Source organism: Lolium perenne, chromosome 5 (assembly GCF_019359855.2).
Source record: "Lolium perenne isolate Kyuss_39 chromosome 5, Kyuss_2.0, whole genome shotgun sequence".
NCBI classification, from domain to species: Eukaryota; Viridiplantae; Streptophyta; class Magnoliopsida; order Poales; family Poaceae; genus Lolium; species Lolium perenne.
Window position 1 is genome coordinate 193,144,394 of NC_067248.2, and position 22,671 is coordinate 193,167,064.

A 22,671-nucleotide genomic window follows, 5' to 3' on the forward strand; every position below is an offset into this window, starting at 1 on the left:
CAATTACGATACAAGAAGTCTCTTGTGTCCCCAACACACCTAATACACTTGTCATATGTATAGGTGCACTAGTTCGGTGAAGAGATAGTGAAATACAAGTGATATGGATGAATATGAGTGGTAATAACAATCTAAAATAAATATGGCAGCAAGTAAACATGCAGTAGAACGGTAAATAAACGGAGATTCGATATTTGGAAACAAGGCCTAGGGATCCTACTTTCACTAGTGGACACTCTCAACAATGATCACATAATAAAACTACTCTACACTCTCTAGTTGGATAACAAATACCATTCATTGTGTAGGGCTATAAAAGCACACCTCAAGCCGGAGTAAACAAGCTCCACAACATCCGGAGTTCATATTTAAGTAACCTCTAGAGTGCATAATACACCATTGCAATTTAGACCGAGTACTAACATAGCATGCACATTGTCACCATCAGCTATGAAAGGGGGAATAGATCACATCAATACTATCATAGTAATAGTTAACTTCATAATCTACAAGAGATTACAATCATACCCTACGCCAAGTACTACATGATGCACACACTGTCAACTTTACATCATGGAGGAGGAATAGACTACTTTAATAACATCACTAGAGTAGCACATAGATTCATAGTGATACAAAGCTCATGATCACATAAAGATCACATGGGAGAGAGAGATGAACCACATAGCTAACGGTAGAGCCCTCAGCCTCGGAGGTAGAGGTCAAAGATATTCCTCTCAAGCAACCCTGCAATTACGATACAAGAAGTCTCTTGTGTCCCCAACACACCTAATACACTTGTCAGATGTATAGGTGCACTAGTTCGGCGAAGAGATAGTAAAATGCAAGTGATATAGATGAATATGAGTGGTAATAACAATCTGAAATAAATATGGCAGCGAGTAAACATGTAACAGAACTTGTTGGAAACGGTGTTTCAATGCTTAGAAACAAGGCCTAGGGATCATACTTTCACTAGTGGACACTCTCAACATTGATCACATAACTGAATAAATAAGTGCTACTTTCTCTACACTCTCTTGTTGGATAACAAACACCATTCATTGTGTAGGGCTACAGGAGCTCCCTCAAGCCGGAGTTAACAAGCGCCACAACATTCGGTGTTCATATTTAATTAACCTTAGAGTGCATAATAGATCATTGCAATTATACCGAGTACTAACATAGCATGCACACTGTCACCATCAGGCTATGAAAGGGGGAATAGATCGCATCAATACTATCATAGTAATAGTTAACTCCATAATCTACAAGAGATTATAATCATAACCTATGCCAAGTACTACATGATGCACACACTGTCACCATTACATCATGGAGGAGGAATAGAGTACTTTAATAACATCACTAGAGTAGCACATAGATTAATAGTGATACAAAGCTCATCATATGGATCTCAATTATGTAAGGAAGCTCATGAGATCATTGTATTGAAGTACATGGGAGAGATATGAACCACATAGCTACCAGTACAGCCCTTAGCCTCGGGGGAGAACTACTCCCTCCTCATCATAGGAGACAGCAGCGACGATGAAGATGGCGGTGGTGTCGATGGAGATGCCTTCCGGGGGCAATTCCCCGTCCCGGCGGCGTGCCGGAACAGAGACTTCTGTCCCCCGAATCTTGGCTTCGCGATGGCAGCGGCTGCGTAACTTTTCTCGTATCGTGGCTTATTCGTTTCGAAGTTTTAGGTCACCAGGGCTTAAATAGGCGAAGATGCGGAGTCGGAAGGGTCCTGGGGGGCCCACACAGTAGGGGGCGCGCCCCCCCTTGGCCGCGCCGCCTTGTGGGGTGGGCCCCTGGCTCCCCTCTGGCCCCTCTTCGGTGCTCTGGAAGCTTCCGGGAAAAATAAGATCGTGGGCCTTGATTTCGTCCAATTCCGAGAATATTTCCTGTGTAAGATTTCTGAAACCGAAAACAACAGAAAACAGGAACTGACACTTCGGCATCTCGTTAATAGGTTAGTTCCGGAAAATGCATCGAAACGATATAAAGTGTGAATAAAACATGTGAGTATCATCAATAAAGTAACATGGAACATAAGAAATTATAGATACGTTTGAGACGTATCAGGCATCATTGACTATTACGGGGAACAGTTTGCCGTCGACCAACTGTCGAGGATACTCAGCGTCTGTTAGCGAAAGCCGAGGATCGTGGCTTTCCGGGCATGTTAGGGAGCATCGATTGCATGCATTGGCAGTGGAGGAACTGCCCAGTGGCGCATGCCGGTCAATTCACAAGGGGAGACATCAAACACCCTACCATAATCTTAGAAGCCGTTACGTCGTATGATCGTTGGATCTGGCATGTATTTTTTGGAGTGGCCGGGTCCAACAACGACATCAATGTACTCAACCAGTCGCCGTTGTTCACTGATGTGCTTAGGGGAGAAGCACTCATAGTGAACTTCACGGTGAATGGACACGAGTACAACCATGGTTACTACCTTGCCGACAGTATCTACCCCTCCTGGCCGGTGTTCATGAAAGGTGTTACTCTTCCACAAAGTGAAAAGCATCGACTGTTTACTGCTGCTCAATCAGCTTGGCGCAAAGATGTCGAGTGTGCCTTTGGAGTGCTGAAGGCTAGGTTCAACATTCTAGCAGTTCCGGGACGCTCCTACTCGAGGCGTACTCTTGGGCTGATCATGTGTGCATGTGTCATTCTGCACAACATGATCATCGACGATGAGCGTGGTACAAATTTGGAGAACATCTATGAGACAGTTGATTCCAATGTCGGCCCTGCGATACACAACCATGCACCACCAAGCCTAGCAGCCAGGATTCAGATGGACAACGAAATGAGGGACTCACCGATGTATACACAGCTCCAGCATGATTTGATTGAGCATGTGTGGGCTAATGCCTAGATTATGTAATTTTTTTAATTTTTATGTAATCTTTTCAAATTTTTATGTAATTTTTTTATGATTTAATCGGTAACAATTTTAGTTCAATAAAATAATTTCCTTGCATTATTTTTAATGTTGTAATCTGAAAAGGAAATGCTGATGTCGAGGAGAGAGAAAAGCTGATGTGGAGGAGAGAGAAGTGAGAGCTGTCACTATAGCCCGTGCACTGGCACCGTGGGGTGAGAGTGGAGTGAGAGTGAGAAAAAAAGCTGACGTGGCAGGCTATAGTGGTGTGGTGCATTGGCACAAGCCTAACATCACCGCTTTGACTATTGCTTTGTCTCATGCGTGGCATCTGTGATCTGTCTTCGCAAATCACCTTCCCCTACCTCTCGATTACCTCTCCCACCGATGTGAGCTTCTCCCAGCCAGATCCTCTGCTCCTTCGCTGGCTCCCCCCGCCGAAGTTCCTCCTTCCTTATCCCCCGAACTTTCACCGGCTTCCCCTCCCCTCTCTACCAGTACCAGATACCCTACCCAGAAGCAGAACGGGCTGCCCCCGTTCAAGCAGGCCAAGTGTGTGGCCGGAGATAAGGTTTGGGAAGGTCAGCTTCAAGCGGAGGATGGAGAGATCGGCGTTTCAGCCTGGTGTTGAGAGACGCCGGAGGCGACCAACCATCTATGGCACAGGGAGGTGGAGCCAGGCTGGGGCGGGTGGTAGGCGGCAGGAGGCAGCGCTGCTTGGGCAACGAGGTAGAGGCGGTGGCGGATTCAGGCGGAGCAGCCTGGGACAAGCTGTTGGCGACGTGCAGCTGTTGTGGTCCTGGACGTCCGCGTCAAGCTGCGTCTATTGTGGAGAGCGGCGGCGAGGCAGCGGCGGATTCAGATGTGACCAGCCCGGGACGAGCTGCCGGCGAGGTGCAGCCCGTGTCGTCGCGGACGTCCGCGTCAAGCTGCGGCCGCCGCGGGTAGAGGGGAGTAGTAGCGCTGGAGAAGAGCAGCAAGGGAGGATCGACACCGACGAGGAGGCGGCGAGTTCAGGTGGGCTGCGATGCCACGAGACTGCTATTCTGAGTTCTTGGTTCCCAACCTCTCTGCTGCCCTTGCTATGCGTGATTCTTCGGTTTCTCCTGCTGATGGAGTGCCTGCGTTAATGGCTGGGTCAGTTGCACGAGTTGCTCCATGGTGGCGTGGTTCGTGCAACCTGTCTTCTTGCTGCATCTCTGGTACTACTTTTTTTACTTACTATCTGACTAGACTTCTTCGTTTCAGTTTCTGCTACTCCTTCTACTTCTCACGTGGCAGCTGCAAATCTCCCTTGCTATTTGGCTATGCGTCAGTATACTGCTCTTGTTCGACCAGGTCAGCTTGCTAATTGTTCAGATAGATACACCTTGCAAAATTGTTGGCCAATCTGAAACAGATGGCTATAATGAATAAGTTACACGTTGGGACAGTTTTAGCCTCCATGTCTAATCCAAAAAAAAAACAGAGTAGTGATACTGTTTGCTAAATAGTCCTACGCTCCTATGTGTTAAGAAGAAGATGATTGATCTTCGAGCATCGAACAAACTAGCCCGGTATTCATTAATGTGCGTGTATAAGAAATGTGCATTCCATGTTTTCAACACAGGTGTAAAGTATATAAATGCGCACATTACACACATTATATATAGATGCCAAAATGTGGTGGCCTACATCCTTTTGGAGTGTCACAAAGTTTGCGGCTTGAGAAAAGTAGGGGACCATCGTGAGGCAAGAACGCACGCTGTCATAGCAACTTAAGAAGGCAAGGTGCCACACTGTCCTACCAAGTTAAGAAAGGATGAGACAATCCCAACTATCTGGAACAAAAAAATATTTGGGTACGAAATTTGAATAGGCAAACGATTAGTATACAGATTTTTTCACACGGTGTCCCATCATTTAAAGCAGTATTCATAAGAAATAACCAAAGCTGTCTGCACTATGGCCTTCAACATATTTGCTGATGTCACAAGAAGTGCATACCGAATCATTCAGCGTATCTGCAGATTGCTTTAGTAGTAGCCCAACATCCAGAGCATTAAGTGCAAGCTGAAGGGAAGGGTAGAAGGGTAGGCATTGTTGAGTCCTTGGCTTTGTTGCTCTTCCTGGGCTGATTTTTTACCTGATAGATTTTGCGTGCTATCTGAAAATCGAACACTCAGGTCAAACATGGAAGACGTAATAACATGTAGTATTTATAGGTAGCATAGTATTTATAACACAAAGGCCCATTCAAGAATATATATGCTTACACATGCAACCAAGATTTAAATCTGGACTACCAGTATAGGCCAGCAAAAAATAAAATCTAGAAGGCAAAGAGGCCAAAAAATGTGCATGCTTTGTAGGAGAATTTAGCTTGGGGGCCAAGAAACTATAATTGCCAGCTGCAGATTTTCTGGATTGAGCCCTCCCAACAGGATCTTTGTCCTCCAGTTAAACTTAGGTGGTCAGCTTCCAACGTTCATACTCATGGAAATAACTTAGCAAGGTAGAATATAACAAGTTGCTATAATGGTGCTTAAAAGAGAAGAATGAATACAAACGATAGTAGGTTTTATATTCATTAGGGCTGTCGCAGACTTGAAACTCTCAAATTAGCAGAGAATTGTAGGGTCCTCATGCATGTCGCGTAGATGGTTATGCACTATGTTAAAAACTGCCATCAGTGCATTCAGTCGTTGTTTTTCTGTTGTGCGTGCGCCTGCTATATATAGAATTTCTACATTTACTTCATTGATGTATGCTTAGTTGCTTACACAGAAAGAGAATCAGGTTTGAATATAACATCACATGAATGAGTAGGACAACAGCTGCACAATCACTCTCAAAATTAAATGGGCCATGGCACCAGGAGCAGCAAGGTCGATGCTCTCTTGGCAAATGTGCGCCAACTCAGAAGACCAAGTTGCAGTCAATTTCTTGCTACTACACCGAGACCGGTTTCCCCGGCCAGTTGATGCAGAAAAGTAGGATATCTCTGATGCTGGACATATATTGTATGTATGCCTACAGTTTTAGCGTGCTTCTCTGACGCTAGCTGGTTGTGGGAAGTGCCTTAAACTCCAAACCATCTTTTAGTTGCATTCTGATTGTTCATGTGATATGGATAAACCATGATCATGCATCTGGCTCACAACTACATTAACTATAGATATGGAACCAAAGTTATAAACAGATGAAAATAAATAGAAAATCATTTCAAAATATTATGTGGAAATGACCTACCCATCGTTTACAATTTCAACTGGTCATAGCCAAGTAATATGAATGCATTAGTTATTTAAGAGAAAAAAATCAAATTTAGAGAAACAGGGCTATCGTGTTTTCAAGACCTGAAGAGCATGCATATTTCATGTTTGGTTGGCCTAACATCTTTAGGTGGAATTAATTCATCAAAATTAAAATTATCCATGTGTTTTTTGTAGCCGTGCAAATGTATGCTTAATGTAGTACATGGTATGTTCATGCAAAGTTTGAATATATAAAGATCATATTTATGCTTTGTCTTTGGGAGATGAACTGCATATAATCTGCATGTTCCTTTTTTGTTGTCTTGAATATTTCTAGCAACGAATGATTTCTACAAATCGAATGATCCATTTAATAAATTTCATTCTAATCTATAGAAAAGTACCTTTAATATATTAGCATGTGTATGTATGCAGTGAACATTTCCTGTGGTAATCAATATTTCACATAAAACTGACATTTTAATCATAGGATTTGCGTCATCTCAATCCAATGCTTACTGCATAGGCCTATACTTTAGATTGCATTGTACTTGATAATCTGCATTCACAATGAGATCATCAAGATATAGATATTACCATGTGTTCTGGGATTTATCTTCATTTCCCAGATATTGATCCTTTAGGTGCCATTTTTATTGCTATTTTATACTAAACATAATCCCTTCAAAAGTCATTCGCATTTATGCTACATATGCATAGTTAGGGGCCATTGATGCCATGAAAGAAGGACATATGAATCTTTTAGTTAAGATTGTCTTTAGTATTTCCCTGTCCTACAAGCAACTCCGATGTGAAGAATTATAAATTTAGTATTAATTGTTGGCCTCACTTGCAGTACTCCAACATTGGAGAGTGTAGTTAAAATGCTGCCAATGCTCAAATTATTGGCTTCACCAAAAAAGATTATGAAATATTCAAGTACGGATATCAGTAAGAGATGTTTTTATTATTTGTATATCACATAAAACTTAACAGTGTAGCCACACTTCTGAACTATTTTGCAGCATTTAAGGTTTGGTCATTCCTAACACCCCTGGTTATGTAGTGTCAGTTAGGGTCATAGAGAAACCAGCAGGAGATCTCAGATTTGTGGATGTGGCCAACATGGGCGGCATCATCGAGCTCAAAAGCTCCTTCCAGGGATGCTCAACATCCTCTAATAGAATAACAAATCCACAACTCCAACAATAAGGAGTGAAGAAGAAGGGAAATATACATGCTCCCTTCGACGATGAAGCAGACTCCACGCCATCCATCGATTTCTCCACCAACCGCCAACAACTCATCATACTTCCCTCCGTCAATGAGGACAACAACGCCGAGCACTGTTGGCTCAAAGACCAAACAACAACAGCATTAACAGTAGTACCATCCTATTATGTTATTTCCTCCAGACATGGATCACCAAAACATGTTGTGCCTTAGATGAAGTAGAACCTGATGTCTTCTCATTATCCCATATATAGGACAATGCCATTAAATATGTAGTCAGATCTAATTATGTATCAGTGCATGTGTTACTTATGCAAGGGAATTTCATGAACTATGTAATTAAGTATAATTATATATCACCGCTACTGCCCATCATTGCTTAACAATATTGGCAGAAATCCTTTACAACCATTGATATACCTCACGGGCACGGCGTGCCGCCGCGCCATACCTTGCTAGTATTCTATGAAGGATCTGCAAATCTACTTCAAGTTGGCACTGGCACGCTTCCATGTTCTCCTTCTATTGCTTAGGTTTGCACGTTATGCGTTCAATCCTAATCATGGCCATGGAAGCATGCATGCCAAGAGAAAACTAATCCAACAGGGACAAGTAACTGACCAAGACAAGATTTGTAGTGAACTACTTTTTTAAGGTTTACCCCGGGTAAAAACCCACTGTAATTTTTATATATTATATTGAAAAAAGTATTTAAAATGATACAACAAGGGAAAGAGTGAGTGGAAAATCAATTCGGCTCCCGGGTGCATATGCTTCCTCTACCAAAAAAGCATATTTTAAAGTGTCCAAAACTTTTGACAAAAAATTCTACATGTACATATCCACAATATATGTGCGTTTGTGAAGTTTCGTGAAAAACGGATAATTTTTGTGGCCTACGTAAAAATGAGAAAATTTTTATTGTGAAATTTTTTATTTTTAGCACCGAATTTTGTCTTTTTACACGTGACCCACAGCAAGTTGATTGTTCATGAAGCGACTTTGTGAGCACGTAGCACATGAATATGCACGTGCGAATTTTTTGTTTAAATTTTTTTGACATTTCAAAATATGTCTAAACTGTATTTCAAAATAAAGGGAGTATATGCTCCCATGTTCCAAAATATCATGCCCGTGAGCTTAAAGTCGAAGATAAACTAAACTAAACTTGATACTGAAGGACTCTATGCTTTTTCTTTATTCTATATGCCACCAATCGAAGGTCCTGATAGTATATGGTAGTTGACAAGCCCAATTAATCTCTTTTTTAAAATCTATTGCTGTAAAGTTAGATTTTATTTTCTACCGTGCTGTTATCAAAACATAAGTCATAATTCGCAAATATTTATGCAAGCGCACACGCAATTACGTGTGTTCATGTACTACTAGTACATGTCCTACGTATCATACGGGCAGTCTCTCGTCGAGGACCGGGACTGCCTCTAGTCCATGTGCAGAGGTTAGAGGAACGGTGCGGGTCTCTGACGCAACATGGGATGAAGAAAATGCGGTCGGTAGCCAACATCTGCTGACGCCTCGCCACAGAAAGGCTGCATCTCAGGTGTGCGCTATTAATCCCCCTTCCATATATAGTTATGCAATCGATCCATGTGACATCGATCACTCAATATTTAGTGTTCTCGATACATATGAATATATGTGATAATGATAAATGTATATATTGCTTATATTTTCTAACTACAATCGTGACCGCACACCAACCGCAATCTATAGGACAGAATGACACGAAACCTTAGTAATCTGCCGCATCAGAGTGGTTGTCCTTTGTATGCTCCTATTTATGGAAAACCACCATGAATACTTGGCACACATCATAGAGATGGAGCTTCCATAGGGACAAAGGGGACCACTGCCCCCTCCCCCCTCCAAAAATCCTTAAGGATGCCCTTGTTACAATGCTTCAATTTCAATGATTACTCAAACCTTAATTAGAATGTAACTTCTTAGCCCCATCCATGCTAGTAGATTATCAATGCTCTGAAGTTCTACTCCAAGAAAGTTGGTGGACATGATGACATGGCGATCTTACGTTGATAGTAGTGTGGAGTTGATTGGCAACCTCTTCGGCTACAAGGAAGGTCCCAAGGTCCCCAGCGGTGTCCGATCGGCAGGAAATCAATGGTCGACGAATTGGGCTGCCTCAAATATATGGTGCAGAGATTTGAGGAGTGGTGTGGGCCGCTAGTGCAGTACAGGATGAAGCATATGCGTTATGTAGTCTGAGGAGGACGTGGACAAGGCTACGTCTCAGGCGTGCACTATTAATCTGCATTCCTCTTTCTGATCAAGTAGTTTAATCGATTCATGTGGCATATATCACTCAATATTTTGTGTTATCAATATGCATACATATAAAATCATGATAACTGTAAATATATGTTATACGAAAAGTATGTGGTCTGATGTACATTATCCTGACTAGTTTGATATCCAAATGTGAAGTATATGGTCATATGGTAACCATATGAGCATGTCAAAACAAAACTAAGCCAACTAGAACAAGTAACCGACTTAGACACGATTAATTATCCTAGATAGTCATTTTACTTAATTAACTAAACTAGAATTATTTATATAAGTGACATCCAGGATCAACATGAACAATGGATAGTGACATGCGAACAGTATGATATTTGTATAGCCGTTGTCGAGATACCCCTATCATCTTGACCTTTTGTCCAATACCGATTAATTGCCATAGCGGACCTTATTAACAAAAAAGACAAATCCAAATAGAAATAGCTAGATTGGGTTTTATGAATGGATGGTGAGAAGAAAATGTGAATATATCAAGGATTTTGATTGTTTTATAGTTTGTCTAGACAGTGTGGAAAATTGATCTGGAATGAATTAAAATGTGTATATGTGATGTTTCAGGGTTAGGCAGTGTTGGCCGGGTTACTGTTCACTATGGGCTAGGTCCGTGAACATTGTGAATGAGTAGTGTTTACATACTTGTGTAGGCTTTGATTTGGAACGATAGGCTGGATGGGTTTGATTGGATTACTATTGGTCTACTACAAAGTTTGGGCCCTATGAGAAGAAAGGAATTATTGGGCTAGCAACGAGTGAATTTTCTGTTTCTGTTGTTCAGGAAAACAAACAGAGAAGGGGATTGTATGCGTGGACGACACCTCTTTCTCTCAACTTCATCGAACCCACCGGCGGTGACAAAATAGGTCCCTTCGATGCCGGTGATAGAGAAGGCACGAGCCTCGCTGTAGTGAAGGAGGAGGAGCCTCACGAGGTCGACTATGAGTTGTTTTGGCGCGTGTCGCGAGGACATCCATGAAGATGATTAGGTGTAGGCTGAGTCTAAATTTTAGTTACATTTTGTTTAAACTATGTAAAATATATTCAAATTAAATGAAATTTTAAATGTTTGTGGAATTTTAATTTTTCCGTAAATTCATATGAGAGTCGTGGATGAGCAGGGGCGTCACCCAACACGACCACATTTGCTTGCGCACCCCATCTATCCAGCGTGTTTGCAAAATGACGTTCGAGAAAGTGGCCCGGAGATGCTCTAAGAGTTGGGGAGGTGGTGTTCGTGCGTGCAGGGAGACGTGTGCCACGTGTACCAGATCATGAAGAAGGGTGGGTTGAAATACGAAAACATCATCGTCTTCATGTATGATGACATCGCCAACAACCTTGATAACCCTAGACCCAGAGTCATCATCAACCACCCAAATGGCAGCAATTTCCTCGTGGCTCCGCTCAGCGAAAAATCCAAGCTCACCGGGAGCAGCATCGGCAAGGTCGTCAGCAGCGGCCCTGATGACCATATCTTCGTCTACTACGCCGATCACAGGGGCCAGGGGTCCTTGGTAAATATTACTCCATCTCCATCTATCTTCGTTTAAATTTATCTGGTTTTTTAAATAAAGTAGTAAAGGTGGCATGCAATTTGATGCACAGACCGGGGAATATCCCCATTTCGAAAAAACTTTTTCTTTTTTTTATTGCATCGTGACACGAACCAGTGGCGGAGCTTTGGGGGGGGCGGGGGGGGGGGGGGGGGGGACACAAAATATATATATCTGGGGGCAAACTGTTATTTTTTTTTATCTTCTAAGCCTTGTAAAAATCCTTCGGTAATTCTCAAAAAGTTGGGGAGGGGGGGCGGTGGCCCCCCCTGACTTGTACATAGCTCCGCCTCTGACGCGAACCGATACTAATGTTTGATCAGTCAGAGATGCCGAACGACGAGTAGTACCTATACGCTAATGACCTGGTACAAACATTGGAGAAGAGGCATGCAGGCAAAGTCAGGCACAAGAGCCTCGTGTGCTACGTGGAGGTGTGCGATTCATTAGCTTCCGGTCGGCAGGCCTGCCTCTCGTCGATGATTGGGACTGCCTTAAATATATGGTGTGGAGATTTGAGGAGCGGTGTGGGACCCTAGCGCGGTATGGGATGAAGCATATGTGTTATATAGCCAATATCTGCAATGCCAGAGTTCGAGAGGAGGCCATGGATAAGGCTGCATCTCAGGCGTGCGCCATTGATCCTCCTTCCATAGTTGTCTAATTGTTTCATGGGACATCAATCTCTTATATTTGGTGTTCTTGATATACATGAAGATATGCAATAATGATAAACTACAAGAAAAGTATGTGGTTCAAGGTACATTATTGCCACAACTAGTTTGAGAACCAAAAGAGAATCAAACTAAGGTTGGGTGCTTAGGAGTGTGGTTGTACCTCTAGCCCACCAGAGTTCAAACCCCTGGTTTGACATACGTGTGTCTCATAAAGGCGAAATATTCATTCAGTGGAAGGCGACGTTTTCTAAAAAAAGAGTTTGAGAACCAATATAAATATATGGTCATGTTAACCATGAAAGCGGGTAAAAAACATCCCTAACTACAAGTCAGTTATTTTATACGTAACAGATGTATTGTTGGATACGAGAACCAATTACGTCATTCACTATAGTTTTTTAGAACCGTGAGAGCATGCGTGTCAAATAGTTTGAGAACCGTGAGAGCATGCATATCAAACTATGCAGTAGTCGATTGCCAATAATTGTTCTAGATGGTTATTTGAATGAACTACTCGATCTATCGAGAGCTGAGAGGCCAAATTAATCTAAAAAATAAATTATATTTCCATAGAAAAGAAAATAAATTATACTTACACTAGTGAAAAACAGGGCTTTTGTTCCGGGTTGTAAGAGCCTTTCGTTGCGGGTGGCCATCCGCGACAAAAGAGGCGCGATAAAAGGTCGACCTTTTGTCGCGGGTCGCTTACCACCCGCGACATACAGTCCACCACGTGGCAGGCGCGGGGCGCGCAGGGGACAGGCCCTTTTGTCGCCGGCGGTATTACCACCCGCGACAAAAGGCCCTCTACGTGGCGCGCGCACAACGCTGCTGCTTTAGGGTTTGAGGGGTGCAGCACCCCCCCCCCCCCCCGCCACCGACCCCCTTTTATTTCATTTTTTTCATTCGAAAATATATATATATATATATATCGATCAAACAAATATTGGAAGCAAAAGTCGATTCCCCTTACATATTCGTAGATTCCCTTACATATATATATATATATATATATATATATATATATATATATATATATATATATATATATATATATATATATATATATAGGTCTGCTATTCTCGAACCGGTTCGAGAATAACTATTCTCGAACCACTTGTGAACTTCGTGCCATTTTCTAAGTGAACTTCGTGGCGGAACTTCAAAATTGTATGTTTAGGCGGACAGTATTTTTATGTTTATTTTCAAACCACTAATCGGAATGACGCGTGTGATATACCGTTGGATTCGTATGAAAATTTCGCAACTTTTTCATGTTCAATGTTTTTCCAAATTCTCTATGGTTCGAAAACAATTTTAAATACACCAAACTATGTTTTCGCGGATTACTCCGTTTTCATACAGTAATTTAGGTGTATTTTTCAAACGGTTGGTCGAAATGATGCGTACGATATACCGTTGGAAAGCTGATGACTAGGCGCACATTTGTCATGTACAACATTTTTCTAAATTAATCACGGTTTAAGAGCAGTTTTGAAAATACGTGATTTTGTTTCGAGCTTCTTAGTTTTTTTCGTACAGTATTTTGGAGTTTAATTTTGAACCACTTGTCGGAATATTACAAATGATATGGCGTTGGAAAGATATAGCTCAGGCGCAACTTTTTTATGTTCAATCTTTTTTCAAATTCTCAACGGTTTAAGTTTAATTTCAGAAATATGCAAAATCAAAGATAACGCCGACACTGCGTGCGATTTGAAATTGGCTCATCTAAATTGATTAGGTTTGGCATAGCCGCATGTTGGAGTATTAATAGAGTTATATCACTGCTAATTCCATGTGGTGCTGGTCGATTTGTGCAACGAAAGGCCTTACCAACGATTTCTATGTGTATGATTTCCGCCCAGAAAAACAAAGTACTTAAAATGTCCCGGTTCATAGAAGTGAACTTCATGAAGTTTTGTTAGTGAACTTAAGTCGCTGTGTAAAAGTTCACCGCATATTAAATATTAACTTCTCACGCGGTTGATGGTGAACTTCACTATTTTATGCTTATGTGCATCTGTGGACAAGCGAACTTACATTTTAAGTAAAAGTGAACTTCACAATTTTATGTTTATGTGCATGAGTTAGACAAGCGAACTTACATTCTAAAAATTAATAGAAAGTACACACCAACAGAAACATCAGTGCAATTCACACGATTTAAAGTTTACACTTTGTGAACTGCTGTAGGCGGCTATACGATTAACTTTTGGCCAATTACACAAAGTGAACTGCCAGTAGATTTTGGGGCGACTTCCCCAAAATAAAAGCATTAACTTACAATCTGGTGAAGTGAACTACTATTTTTCTATCACCCACACATCGAGAACATATATGTATTACCTATCCTCTAAGCAATCGAAGGTGTACTATGAATACAACAGCATCACCACCATCTGCTCGTGCACATATACTTCACAAGTCCCTGCTCGTGCACATACTTCACAAGCCCCATCTAGCTGGAAAAATCTGAACTGAAGCACTTGGGAGGAGTGAACTTCACCGAATTAGGTGAACTGAACATTCACGCTGGCTACAGAAAAAGCAAGAAACTTTCTTGCATCCCATTTCTTTGCCTTCAAGCTGCATGTGTATGACAAAAGAGTACAGCTTAATTAAACAAGACTGCTACCTCTCCAAATTACAATTCAGTCACATCTTTAAGATAAAGTAATATACTCTCATTTGATACGTGTTCCACTCACAAATCAGCAATATCAATGTATGAGTATGATTTTGATGTCGAAACATGTAGTGAAATTGTGGAAATTGTGCAACGTACATTTACTAAGTGTCACCAACACATCAGCAGCATCCAACAGAATAAAATGAACAATGATGAATTGTACCACAACGTGGGAGTAATACAAGGAAATAAACTAGAACGGACTGCAGCATCAGCATAGATCATTTAAAAGGAAATATCATAGGTAATTGTTTGGGAGTGCATACCAAATGCAAGTGTCTTCATTTTCATACATTTTTTTACTGGTAAGTTCCAAACATGCTTGCCATCAGGAGCCTCAAAGGTCCTGCCATACAAAAGATATAGTTCATCACCTAGAGCTCATTGTAGTGATATATAAAAAAAATGGAATAGCATAAATGCTAGATATACAATCGCAGAGCAGCATTGTTATAAAAGTTGATTAACGAGATATTTTTGAGTTTCAACACATGATGAAAACAAGTGAGCTTCCCCTAATGAAGGAATTGAACTTTTAGAAAATAAAAAGGTGAACCTCCGAACCACATTGCTTTTTAATTAGCTGTAATTCCCATGTACATGTACCAAACTTCGCGGTAGGGAGAAAGTGAACTTCAGATAAGAAAGATTAAGCTTCCAGTCATGCCTAAAGTGCAAACGAATAAACGATCACCATGAAGAGTGTTTCTTAGGTGCAGAACAAGAAGCAAAGTGGAGAGTGAATTGTGTGAGCTTCCAGGTCGTAAACAAGTGGACCTCCGGACATGCAATTTTATAAAGGTTATTTTTCCGCGCAGGAACTTTTGTTATGCTGGTATTGAACCAGTTTTAATCAAAGAGTGAACTTCGAGGCGTTATTGCAAAGCCATTTTTGTAAATTAGGAGAAAATTTTGGTGGAATTTATTTTTCAAGCATAATTCGTTTTTGTAGACATAGAAGGAAACACTTGTAGGGAACAAATTCACAGATTGTGAACTGCTTGCCATGGTCTAGAGTGAGCTGCGCCATGGCCACTTGGTCACAAACGATACTAAGGAGAAGTGAACTATAAGGATTAGAAGAAGTGAACTTCACCCATCCTCGCCCGTCCCGCTAAGCCTAGGAGGAGGGCCTCTTACCGACAACAAGCGAGACAAGCACCGTTGAGAGATGAACTTGTGAAGTTCACTCCATCGTGACGGCAGAGCTCCGCTAAACTCCAGCAGCGGATATTGTGAACCAAGTGAGCTTCCGAAAGAAGTTGAGGTGAACTTTCAAATTATCTTGGCCATAAAAATTGGAGCTCACATATGTACAAATAGAACTTCCCTGAAATCAAAGTTTAAGAATTCTCTGAAATAAATAAAGTGTACAACCCGAATTCGTCTAATAAAATGAACTCATATGTAAAAGTATATGAAATCTCAGTGACAAACAAAGTGCACATCCCAAGATAAACATATTTTTTGAAACACAAATTAACTTGCCAAACAAATACACTCCTAATAAAAATGAACTCCAACGACAGACGTAGTGCACTTCTCGACAAATTTAAACCCAGACTTTAATAAACAAAAGAAACCAAACTTCCAGAACCTCATGATTTGGAACCATTTTTGGTTATTTGTATTTCTTTTTTCGAATGAACTGCAAGAAAAAAATTAACATCCCGTGTGGCTAAATCAAACTTCCAGTTGAGTTTCAGCGAGCTTCTCAAAAAATATATATTCCGGCAACAGTTGATAAACGTCCAGAAAAAAGTGCTTTTTATGTGTGAGACGAAGTGCACTTCTGTGTTAACCAAAACGAAATGTCTGAACCGACCAATAAAACTTGTTCACATAACCAACAATTTGTCAGAATAAAGGTGCACATGGTTCAACCACATGGTCCGCATGAGAAGTGAACTACACTATAAAATGAACTAAACTTGAGCAGCTCTTCGATCTTTTGTTTATAACCCATGGCCTGAGCTGACCAACAAGCAAGCAAGCATGAGCCTGCAGCAAACTAGCTTGGATTTAGAAAAGCCATCGGCCAACAAGGAAAGCTGTATAGTAGAGTAATTGCTGTTGTTTCACAAACACAGTTATATTCAGAAGACAAATACAAGCTGAAACTCCCTGGAAACTCACACGATCCAAGCGCATTTCCAAACCAAGACAAGACTAAAAAAATAGAGAAAACTACGTAAGTGCAGTCTCTCTGAATCTACAAGTGCAGTCTCTCTGAATCTACAAGTGCAGTCTCTCTTAGCTGAACCTGTCACATTTTTTTATGAACTTTCAACTGTGCTATTATGCACTTCTCTGAATCTACAAGTGTTATTGTCGATGGTCCTGGAGACAACCTTTTTTACAAAAAAAAAAAGTGAGAGATATTGCGTAATGGTAAATAGCATGACTGCACTTACATGAATGGAAACTGCAGCTCGCATCAGCGGCCGCTGTAGTGCAGTTAGAGCCAAGCAGCATCGTGGCTCTCCACAATCCATGCGCGTGCGGCCGGGAGTGGAAGGTCAGCGCAGCAGCGACAGACACAATAGGCGTAGGAGGTAGTATCCACGAGATTGGTTGACGGGCGGCAAGTCTGGGAGCCCAGTGGTGCTGGCGGCCGGGCTAGAAACGTGAGCATGTGCTCACTCGGCGACCACGGCGTGGCTGATACTTAAGCAGAGTTCCCCATGGTGCGCCGCCCAGCCCAGGGCGGATCTAGGCAAAGGAGGGGCGTCGACCGGCGGTGCGCCAAGCATAAGATCCGGCAGCGGGGAGGGGCGCGAAGAGGAGCCTCTCTGTGCTGAGGCACACCCGCGAGCCGGCGGCCGACACCAGGGTCGCGTGCAGGGGGCAGCCAGCGGCGAGGGATGGAAGGCTACTTCGTTGATGCGTCTCGACCTCGCATGAACTTGGGGATAGCGAGGACTAGGAGGCAATCGAGGCTGGTTGGACGCCGGTGGAGTACCGCGGACATGGCCGGAGGCCGCGCGAGGGGTGGAAGGTGGGCGGCGGCGGCGGCGGGGAAGAAGGCTAGGCGGGGATTTGGCCCAGCCGCCGGGAAGAGGCTGGGCGGGGATTCGGCCCTGCCGCCGGGAGAAGAAGGCTGGGCGGGGAAGAAGGCTGGGCGGGGATTCGGCCCTGCCGCCGGGAAGAAGGCGGGCGGGGGTGGGGACCGGCGCGGTGCCAGCAGATAGAGAAGATGGTTGGGGTCGTGGGGAGTTCACAAGGAAGGAGATGCACGAGTTGATTCGGGTTAGAAACTAGGGGTTCGAGAATAACTATTCTAGAACCACTCTTAAGGGGGTTCGAGAATAGTTGGGCTTAGACCCAACTATTCTCGAACCCCCTTAAGAGTGGTTCTAGAATAGTTATTCTCGAACCCCTAGTTTCTAACCCGAATCAACTCGTGCATCTCCTTCCTTGTGAACTCCCCACGACCCCAACCATCTTCTCTATCTGCTGGCACCGCGCCGGTCCCCAATTCCCGCCCCGCCTTCTTCCCGGCGGCAGGGCCGAATCCCCGCCCAGCCTTCTTCCCCGCCCAGCCTTCTTCCCGGCGGCAGGGCCGAATCCCCGCCCAGCCTTCTTCCCGGCGGCTGGGCCAAATCCCCGCCTAGCCTTCTTCCCGGCCGCCGCGCGCCGCCGCCCACCTTCCACCCCTCGCGCGGCCTCCGGCCATGTCCGCGGTACTCCACCGGCGTCCAACCAGCCTCGATTGCCTCCTAGTCCTCGCTATCCCCAAGTTCATGCGAGGTCGAGACGCATCAACGAAGTAGCCTTCCATCCCTCGCCGCTGGCTGCCCCCTGCACGCGACCCTGGTGTCGGCCGCCGGCTCGCGGGTGTGCCTCAGCACAGAGAGGCTCCTCTTCGCGCCCCTCCCCGCTGCCGGATCTTATGCTTGGCGCACCGCCGGTCGACGCCCCTCCTTTGCCTAGATCCGCCCTGGGCTGGGCGGCGCACCATGGGGAACTCTGCTTAAGTATCAGCCACGCTCGGTGGTCAGCGAGTGAGCACATGCTCACGTTTCTAGCCCGGCCGTCAGGCACCACTGGGCTCCCAGACTTGCCGCCCGTCAACCAATCTCGTGGATACTACCTCCTACGCCTATTGTGTCTGTCGCTGCTGCGCTGACCTTCCACTCCCGGCCGCACGCGCATGGATTGTGGAGAGCCACGATGCTGCTTGGCTCTAACTGCACTACAGCGGCCGCTGATGCGAGCTGCAGTTTCCATTCATGTAAGTGCAGTCATGCTATTTACCATTACGCAATATCTCTCACTTTTTTTTTTTGTAAAAAAGGTTGTCTCCAGGACCATCGACAATAACACTTGTAGATTCAGAGAAGTGCATAATAGCACAGTTGAAAGTTCATAAAAAAATGTGACAGGTTCAGCTAAGAGAGACTGCACTTGTAGATTCAGAGAGACTGCACTTGTAGATTCAGAGAGACTGCACTTACGTAGTTTTCTCTATTTTTTTAGTCTTGTCTTGGTTTGGAAATGCGCTTGGATCGTGTGAGTTTCCAGGGAGTTTCAGCTTGTATTTGTCTTCTGAATATAACTGTGTTTGTGAAACAACAGCAATTACTCTACTATACAGCTTTCCTTGTTGGCCGATGGCTTTTCTAAATCCAAGCTAGTTTGCTGCAGGCTCATGCTTGCTTGCTTGTTGGTCAGCTCAGGCCATGGGTTATAAACAAAAGATCGAAGAGCTGCTCAAGTTTAGTTCATTTTATAGTGTAGTTCACTTCTCATGCGGACCATGTGGTTGAACCATGTGCACCTTTATTCTGACAAATTGTTGGTTATGTGAACAAGTTTTATTGGTCGGTTCAGACATTTCGTTTTGGTTAACACAGAAGTGCACTTCGTCTCACACATAAAAAGCACTTTTTTCTGGACGTTTATCAACTGTTGCCGGAATATATATTTTTTGAGAAGCTGTTGAAACTCAAGCTGGAAGTTTGATTTAGCCACACGGGATGTTAATTTTTTTCTTGCAGTTCATTCGAAAAAAGAAATACAAATAACCAAAAATGGTTCCAAATCATGAGGTTCTGGAAGTTTGGTTTCTTTTGTTTATTAAAGTCTGGGTTTAAATTTGTCGAGAAGTGCACTACGTCTGTCGTTGGAGTTCATTTTTATTAGGAGTGTATTTGTTTGGCAAGTTAATTTGTGTTTCAAAAAATATGTTTATCTTGGGATGTGCACTTTGTTTGTCACTGAGATTTCATATACTTTTACATATGAGTTCATTTTATTAGGCGAATTCGGGTTGTACACTTTATTTATTTCAGAGAATTCTTAAACTTTGATTTCAGGGAAGTTCTATTTGTACATATGTGAGCTCCAATTTTTATGGCCAAGATAATTTGAAAGTTCACCTCAACTTCTTTCGGAAGCTCACTTGGTTCACAATATCCGCTGCTGGAGTTTAGCGGAGCCTGCTGCTGGCGATGGAGTGAACTTCACAAGTTCATCTCTCAACGGTGCTTGTCTGCTTGTTGCTGGTAAGAGGCCCTCCTCCTAGGCTTAGCGGGACGGGCGTAGGATGGGTGAAGTTCACTTCTTCTAATCCTTATAGTTCACTTCTCCTTAGTATCGTTTGTGACCAAGTGGCCATGGCGCAGCTCACTCTAGACCATGGCAGCGATTCACAATCTGTGAATTTGTTCCCTACAAGTGTTTCCTTCTATGTCTACAAAAGCGAATTATGCTTGAAAAAATAAATTCCACCAAAATTTTCTCCTAATTTACAAAAAATGGCTTTGCAATAACGCGGAAGTTCACTCTTTGATTAAAACTGGTTCAATACCAGCATAACAAAAGTTCTGCGCGGAAAAATAACCTTTATAAAATTGCATGTCCGGAGGTCCACTTGTTTACGACACGGAAGCTCACACACTTCACTCTCCACTTTGCTTCTTGTTCTGCACCTAAGAAACACTCTTCATGGTGATCGTTTATTCGTTTGCACTTTAGGCATGACTGGAAGCTTAATCTTTTCTTATCTGAAGTTCACTTTCTCCCTACCGCGAAGTTTGGTACATGTACATGGGAATTACAGCTAATTAAAAAGCAATGTGGTTCGGAGGTTCACCTTTTATTTTCTAAAAGTTCAATTCCTTCATTAGGGAAGCTCACTTGTTTTCATCATGTGTTGAAACTCAAAAATATCTCGTTAATCAACTTTTATAACAATGCTGCTCTGCGATTGTATATCTAGCATTTATGCTATTCCATTTTTTTATATATCACTACAATGAGCTCTAGGTGATGAACTATATCTTTTGTATGGCAGGACCTTTGAGGCTCTGATGGCAAGCATGTTTGGAACTTACCGATAAAAAAATGTATGAAAATGAAGACACTTGCATTTGGTATGCACTCCCAAACAATTACCTATGATATTTCCTTTTAAATGATCTATGCTGATGCTGCAGTCCGTTCTAGTTTATTTCCTTGTATTACTCCCACGTTGTGGTACAATTCATCATTGTTCATTTTATTCTGTTGGATGCTGCTGCTGATGTGTTGGTGACACTTAGTAAATGTACGTTGCACAATTTCCACAATTTCACTACATGTTTCGACATCAAAATCATACTCATACATTGATATTGCTGATTTGTGAGTGGAACACGTATCAAATGAGAGTATATTACTTTATCTTAAAGATGTGACTGAATTGTAATTTGGAGAGGTAGCAGTCTTGTTTAATTAAGCTGTACTCTTTTGTCATACACATGCAGCTTGAAGGCAAAGAAATGGGATGCAAGAAAGTTTCTTGCTTTTTCTGTAGCCAGCGTGAATGTTCAGTTCACCTAATTCGGTGAAGTTCACTCCTCCCAAGTGCTTCAGTTCAGATTTTTCCAGCTAGATGGGGCTTGTGAAGTATGTGCACGAGCAGGGACTTGTGAAGTATATGTGCACGAGCAGATGGTGGTGATGCTGTTGTATTCATAGTACACCTTCGATTGCTTAGAGGATAGGTAATACATATATGTTCTCGATGTGTGGGTGATAGAAAAATAGTAGTTCACTTCACCAGATTGTAAGTTAATGCTTTATTTTGGGAAGTTAAAATCTCTTGCAGTTCACTTTGTGTAATTGGCCAAAAGTTAACTGTATAGCCGCCTACAGCAGTTCACGTGTAAACTTTAAATCGTGTGAATTGCACTGATGTTTCTGTTGGTGTGTACTTTCTATTAATTTTTAGAATGTAAGTTCGCTTGTCTAACTCATGCACATAAACATAAAATTGTGAAGTTCACTTTTTACTTAAAATGTAAGTTCGCTTGTCCTGAGATGCACATAAGCATAAAATAGTGAAGTTCACCATCAACCGCGTGAGAAGTTAATATTTAATATGCGGTGAACTTTTACACAGCGACTCGAAGTTCACTAACAAAACTTCATGAAGTTCACTTCTATGAACCGGGACATTTTAAGTACTTTGTTTTTCTGGAAATCATACACATAGAAATCGTTGGTAAGGCCTTTCGTTGCACAAATCGACCAGCACCACATGGAATTAGCAGTGATATAACTCTATTAATACTCCAACATGCGACTATGCCAAACCTAATCAATTTAGATGAGCCAATTTCAAATCGCACGAGTGTCGGCGTTATCTTTGATTTTGCATATTTCTGAAATTAAACTTAAACCGTTGAGAATTTGAAAAAAGATTGAACATAAAAAAGTTGCGCCTGAGCTATATCTTTCCAACGCCATATCATTTGTAATATTCCGACAAGTGGTTCAAAATTAAACTCCAAAATACTGTACGAAAAAACTAAGAAGCTCGGAAACAAAATCACGTATTTTCAAAACTGCTCTTAAACCGTGATTAATTTAGAAAAATGTTGTACATGACAAATGTGCGCCTAGTCATCAGCTTTCCAACGGTATATCGTACGCATCATTTCGACCAACCGTTTGAAAAATACACCTAAATTACTGTATGAAAACGGAGTAATCCGCGAAAACATAGTTTGGTGTATTTAAAATTGTTTTCGAACCATAGAGAATTTGGAAAAAC

The 22,671-nt window shown here is 42.4% G+C and overlaps 2 protein-coding genes and 1 pseudogene across 5 annotated transcripts; all 3 read left to right on the forward strand.

Annotated features, from left to right (window-relative positions):
• Window positions 1-2,191: 2,191 nt before the first annotated feature.
• LOC127321272 (protein ALP1-like) lies at window positions 2,192-2,896 on the forward strand. The gene has a single exon (XM_051350306.1). The coding sequence runs from the start codon at window positions 2,192-2,194 to the stop codon at window positions 2,894-2,896; it is 705 nt and encodes a 234-aa protein (XP_051206266.1).
• Window positions 2,897-3,205: 309 nt separating this feature from the next.
• Window positions 3,206-10,778, forward strand: LOC127321271 (uncharacterized). 4 transcript variants are annotated; one of them, XR_011745364.1, is made up of 3 exons: window positions 3,206-4,071; window positions 4,151-4,240; window positions 10,487-10,778. XR_011745364.1 is itself a non-coding variant. In XM_051350304.1 (3 exons), exons 1-3 carry the CDS (start codon window positions 3,930-3,932, stop codon window positions 7,348-7,350), a joined length of 378 nt encoding a protein of 125 aa, XP_051206264.1. In that variant the 5' UTR covers window positions 3,206-3,929; the 3' UTR covers window positions 7,351-7,730. The 4 variants fall into 4 exon arrangements, 1 of the variants encoding a protein (XP_051206264.1); XR_007863948.1 differs by lacking the exon at window positions 10,487-10,778 and adding an exon at window positions 7,205-7,730 and having other exon boundaries at window positions 4,151-7,077; XR_007863949.1 differs by lacking the exon at window positions 10,487-10,778 and adding an exon at window positions 5,711-7,730.
• Window positions 10,779-10,887: 109 nt separating this feature from the next.
• The window catches only part of LOC139831706 (vacuolar-processing enzyme-like), a 51,025-nt pseudogene continuing 39,241 nt past the window's right edge, over window positions 10,888-22,671 (forward strand).

What these genes read in the sequence shown, in the direction of transcription:
- LOC127321271 (XM_051350304.1), top strand. Translation starts at nt 3,930, where the DNA reads ATGCCACGAGACTGCTATTCTGAGTTCTTGGTTCCCAACCTCTCTGCT. An exon ending in AGTTGCTCCATGGTGGCGTG is followed by an intron (nt 4,072 to 4,150) that starts GTTCGTGCAACC and finishes TCTTCGTTTCAG; the next exon opens with TTTCTGCTACTCCTTCTACT. An exon ending in TACTGCTCTTGTTCGACCAG is followed by an intron (nt 4,241 to 7,204) that starts GTCAGCTTGCTA and finishes CTGGTTATGTAG; the next exon opens with TGTCAGTTAGGGTCATAGAG.
- LOC127321272 (XM_051350306.1), top strand. Translation starts at nt 2,192, where the DNA reads ATGTTAGGGAGCATCGATTGCATGCATTGGCAGTGGAGGAACTGCCCA.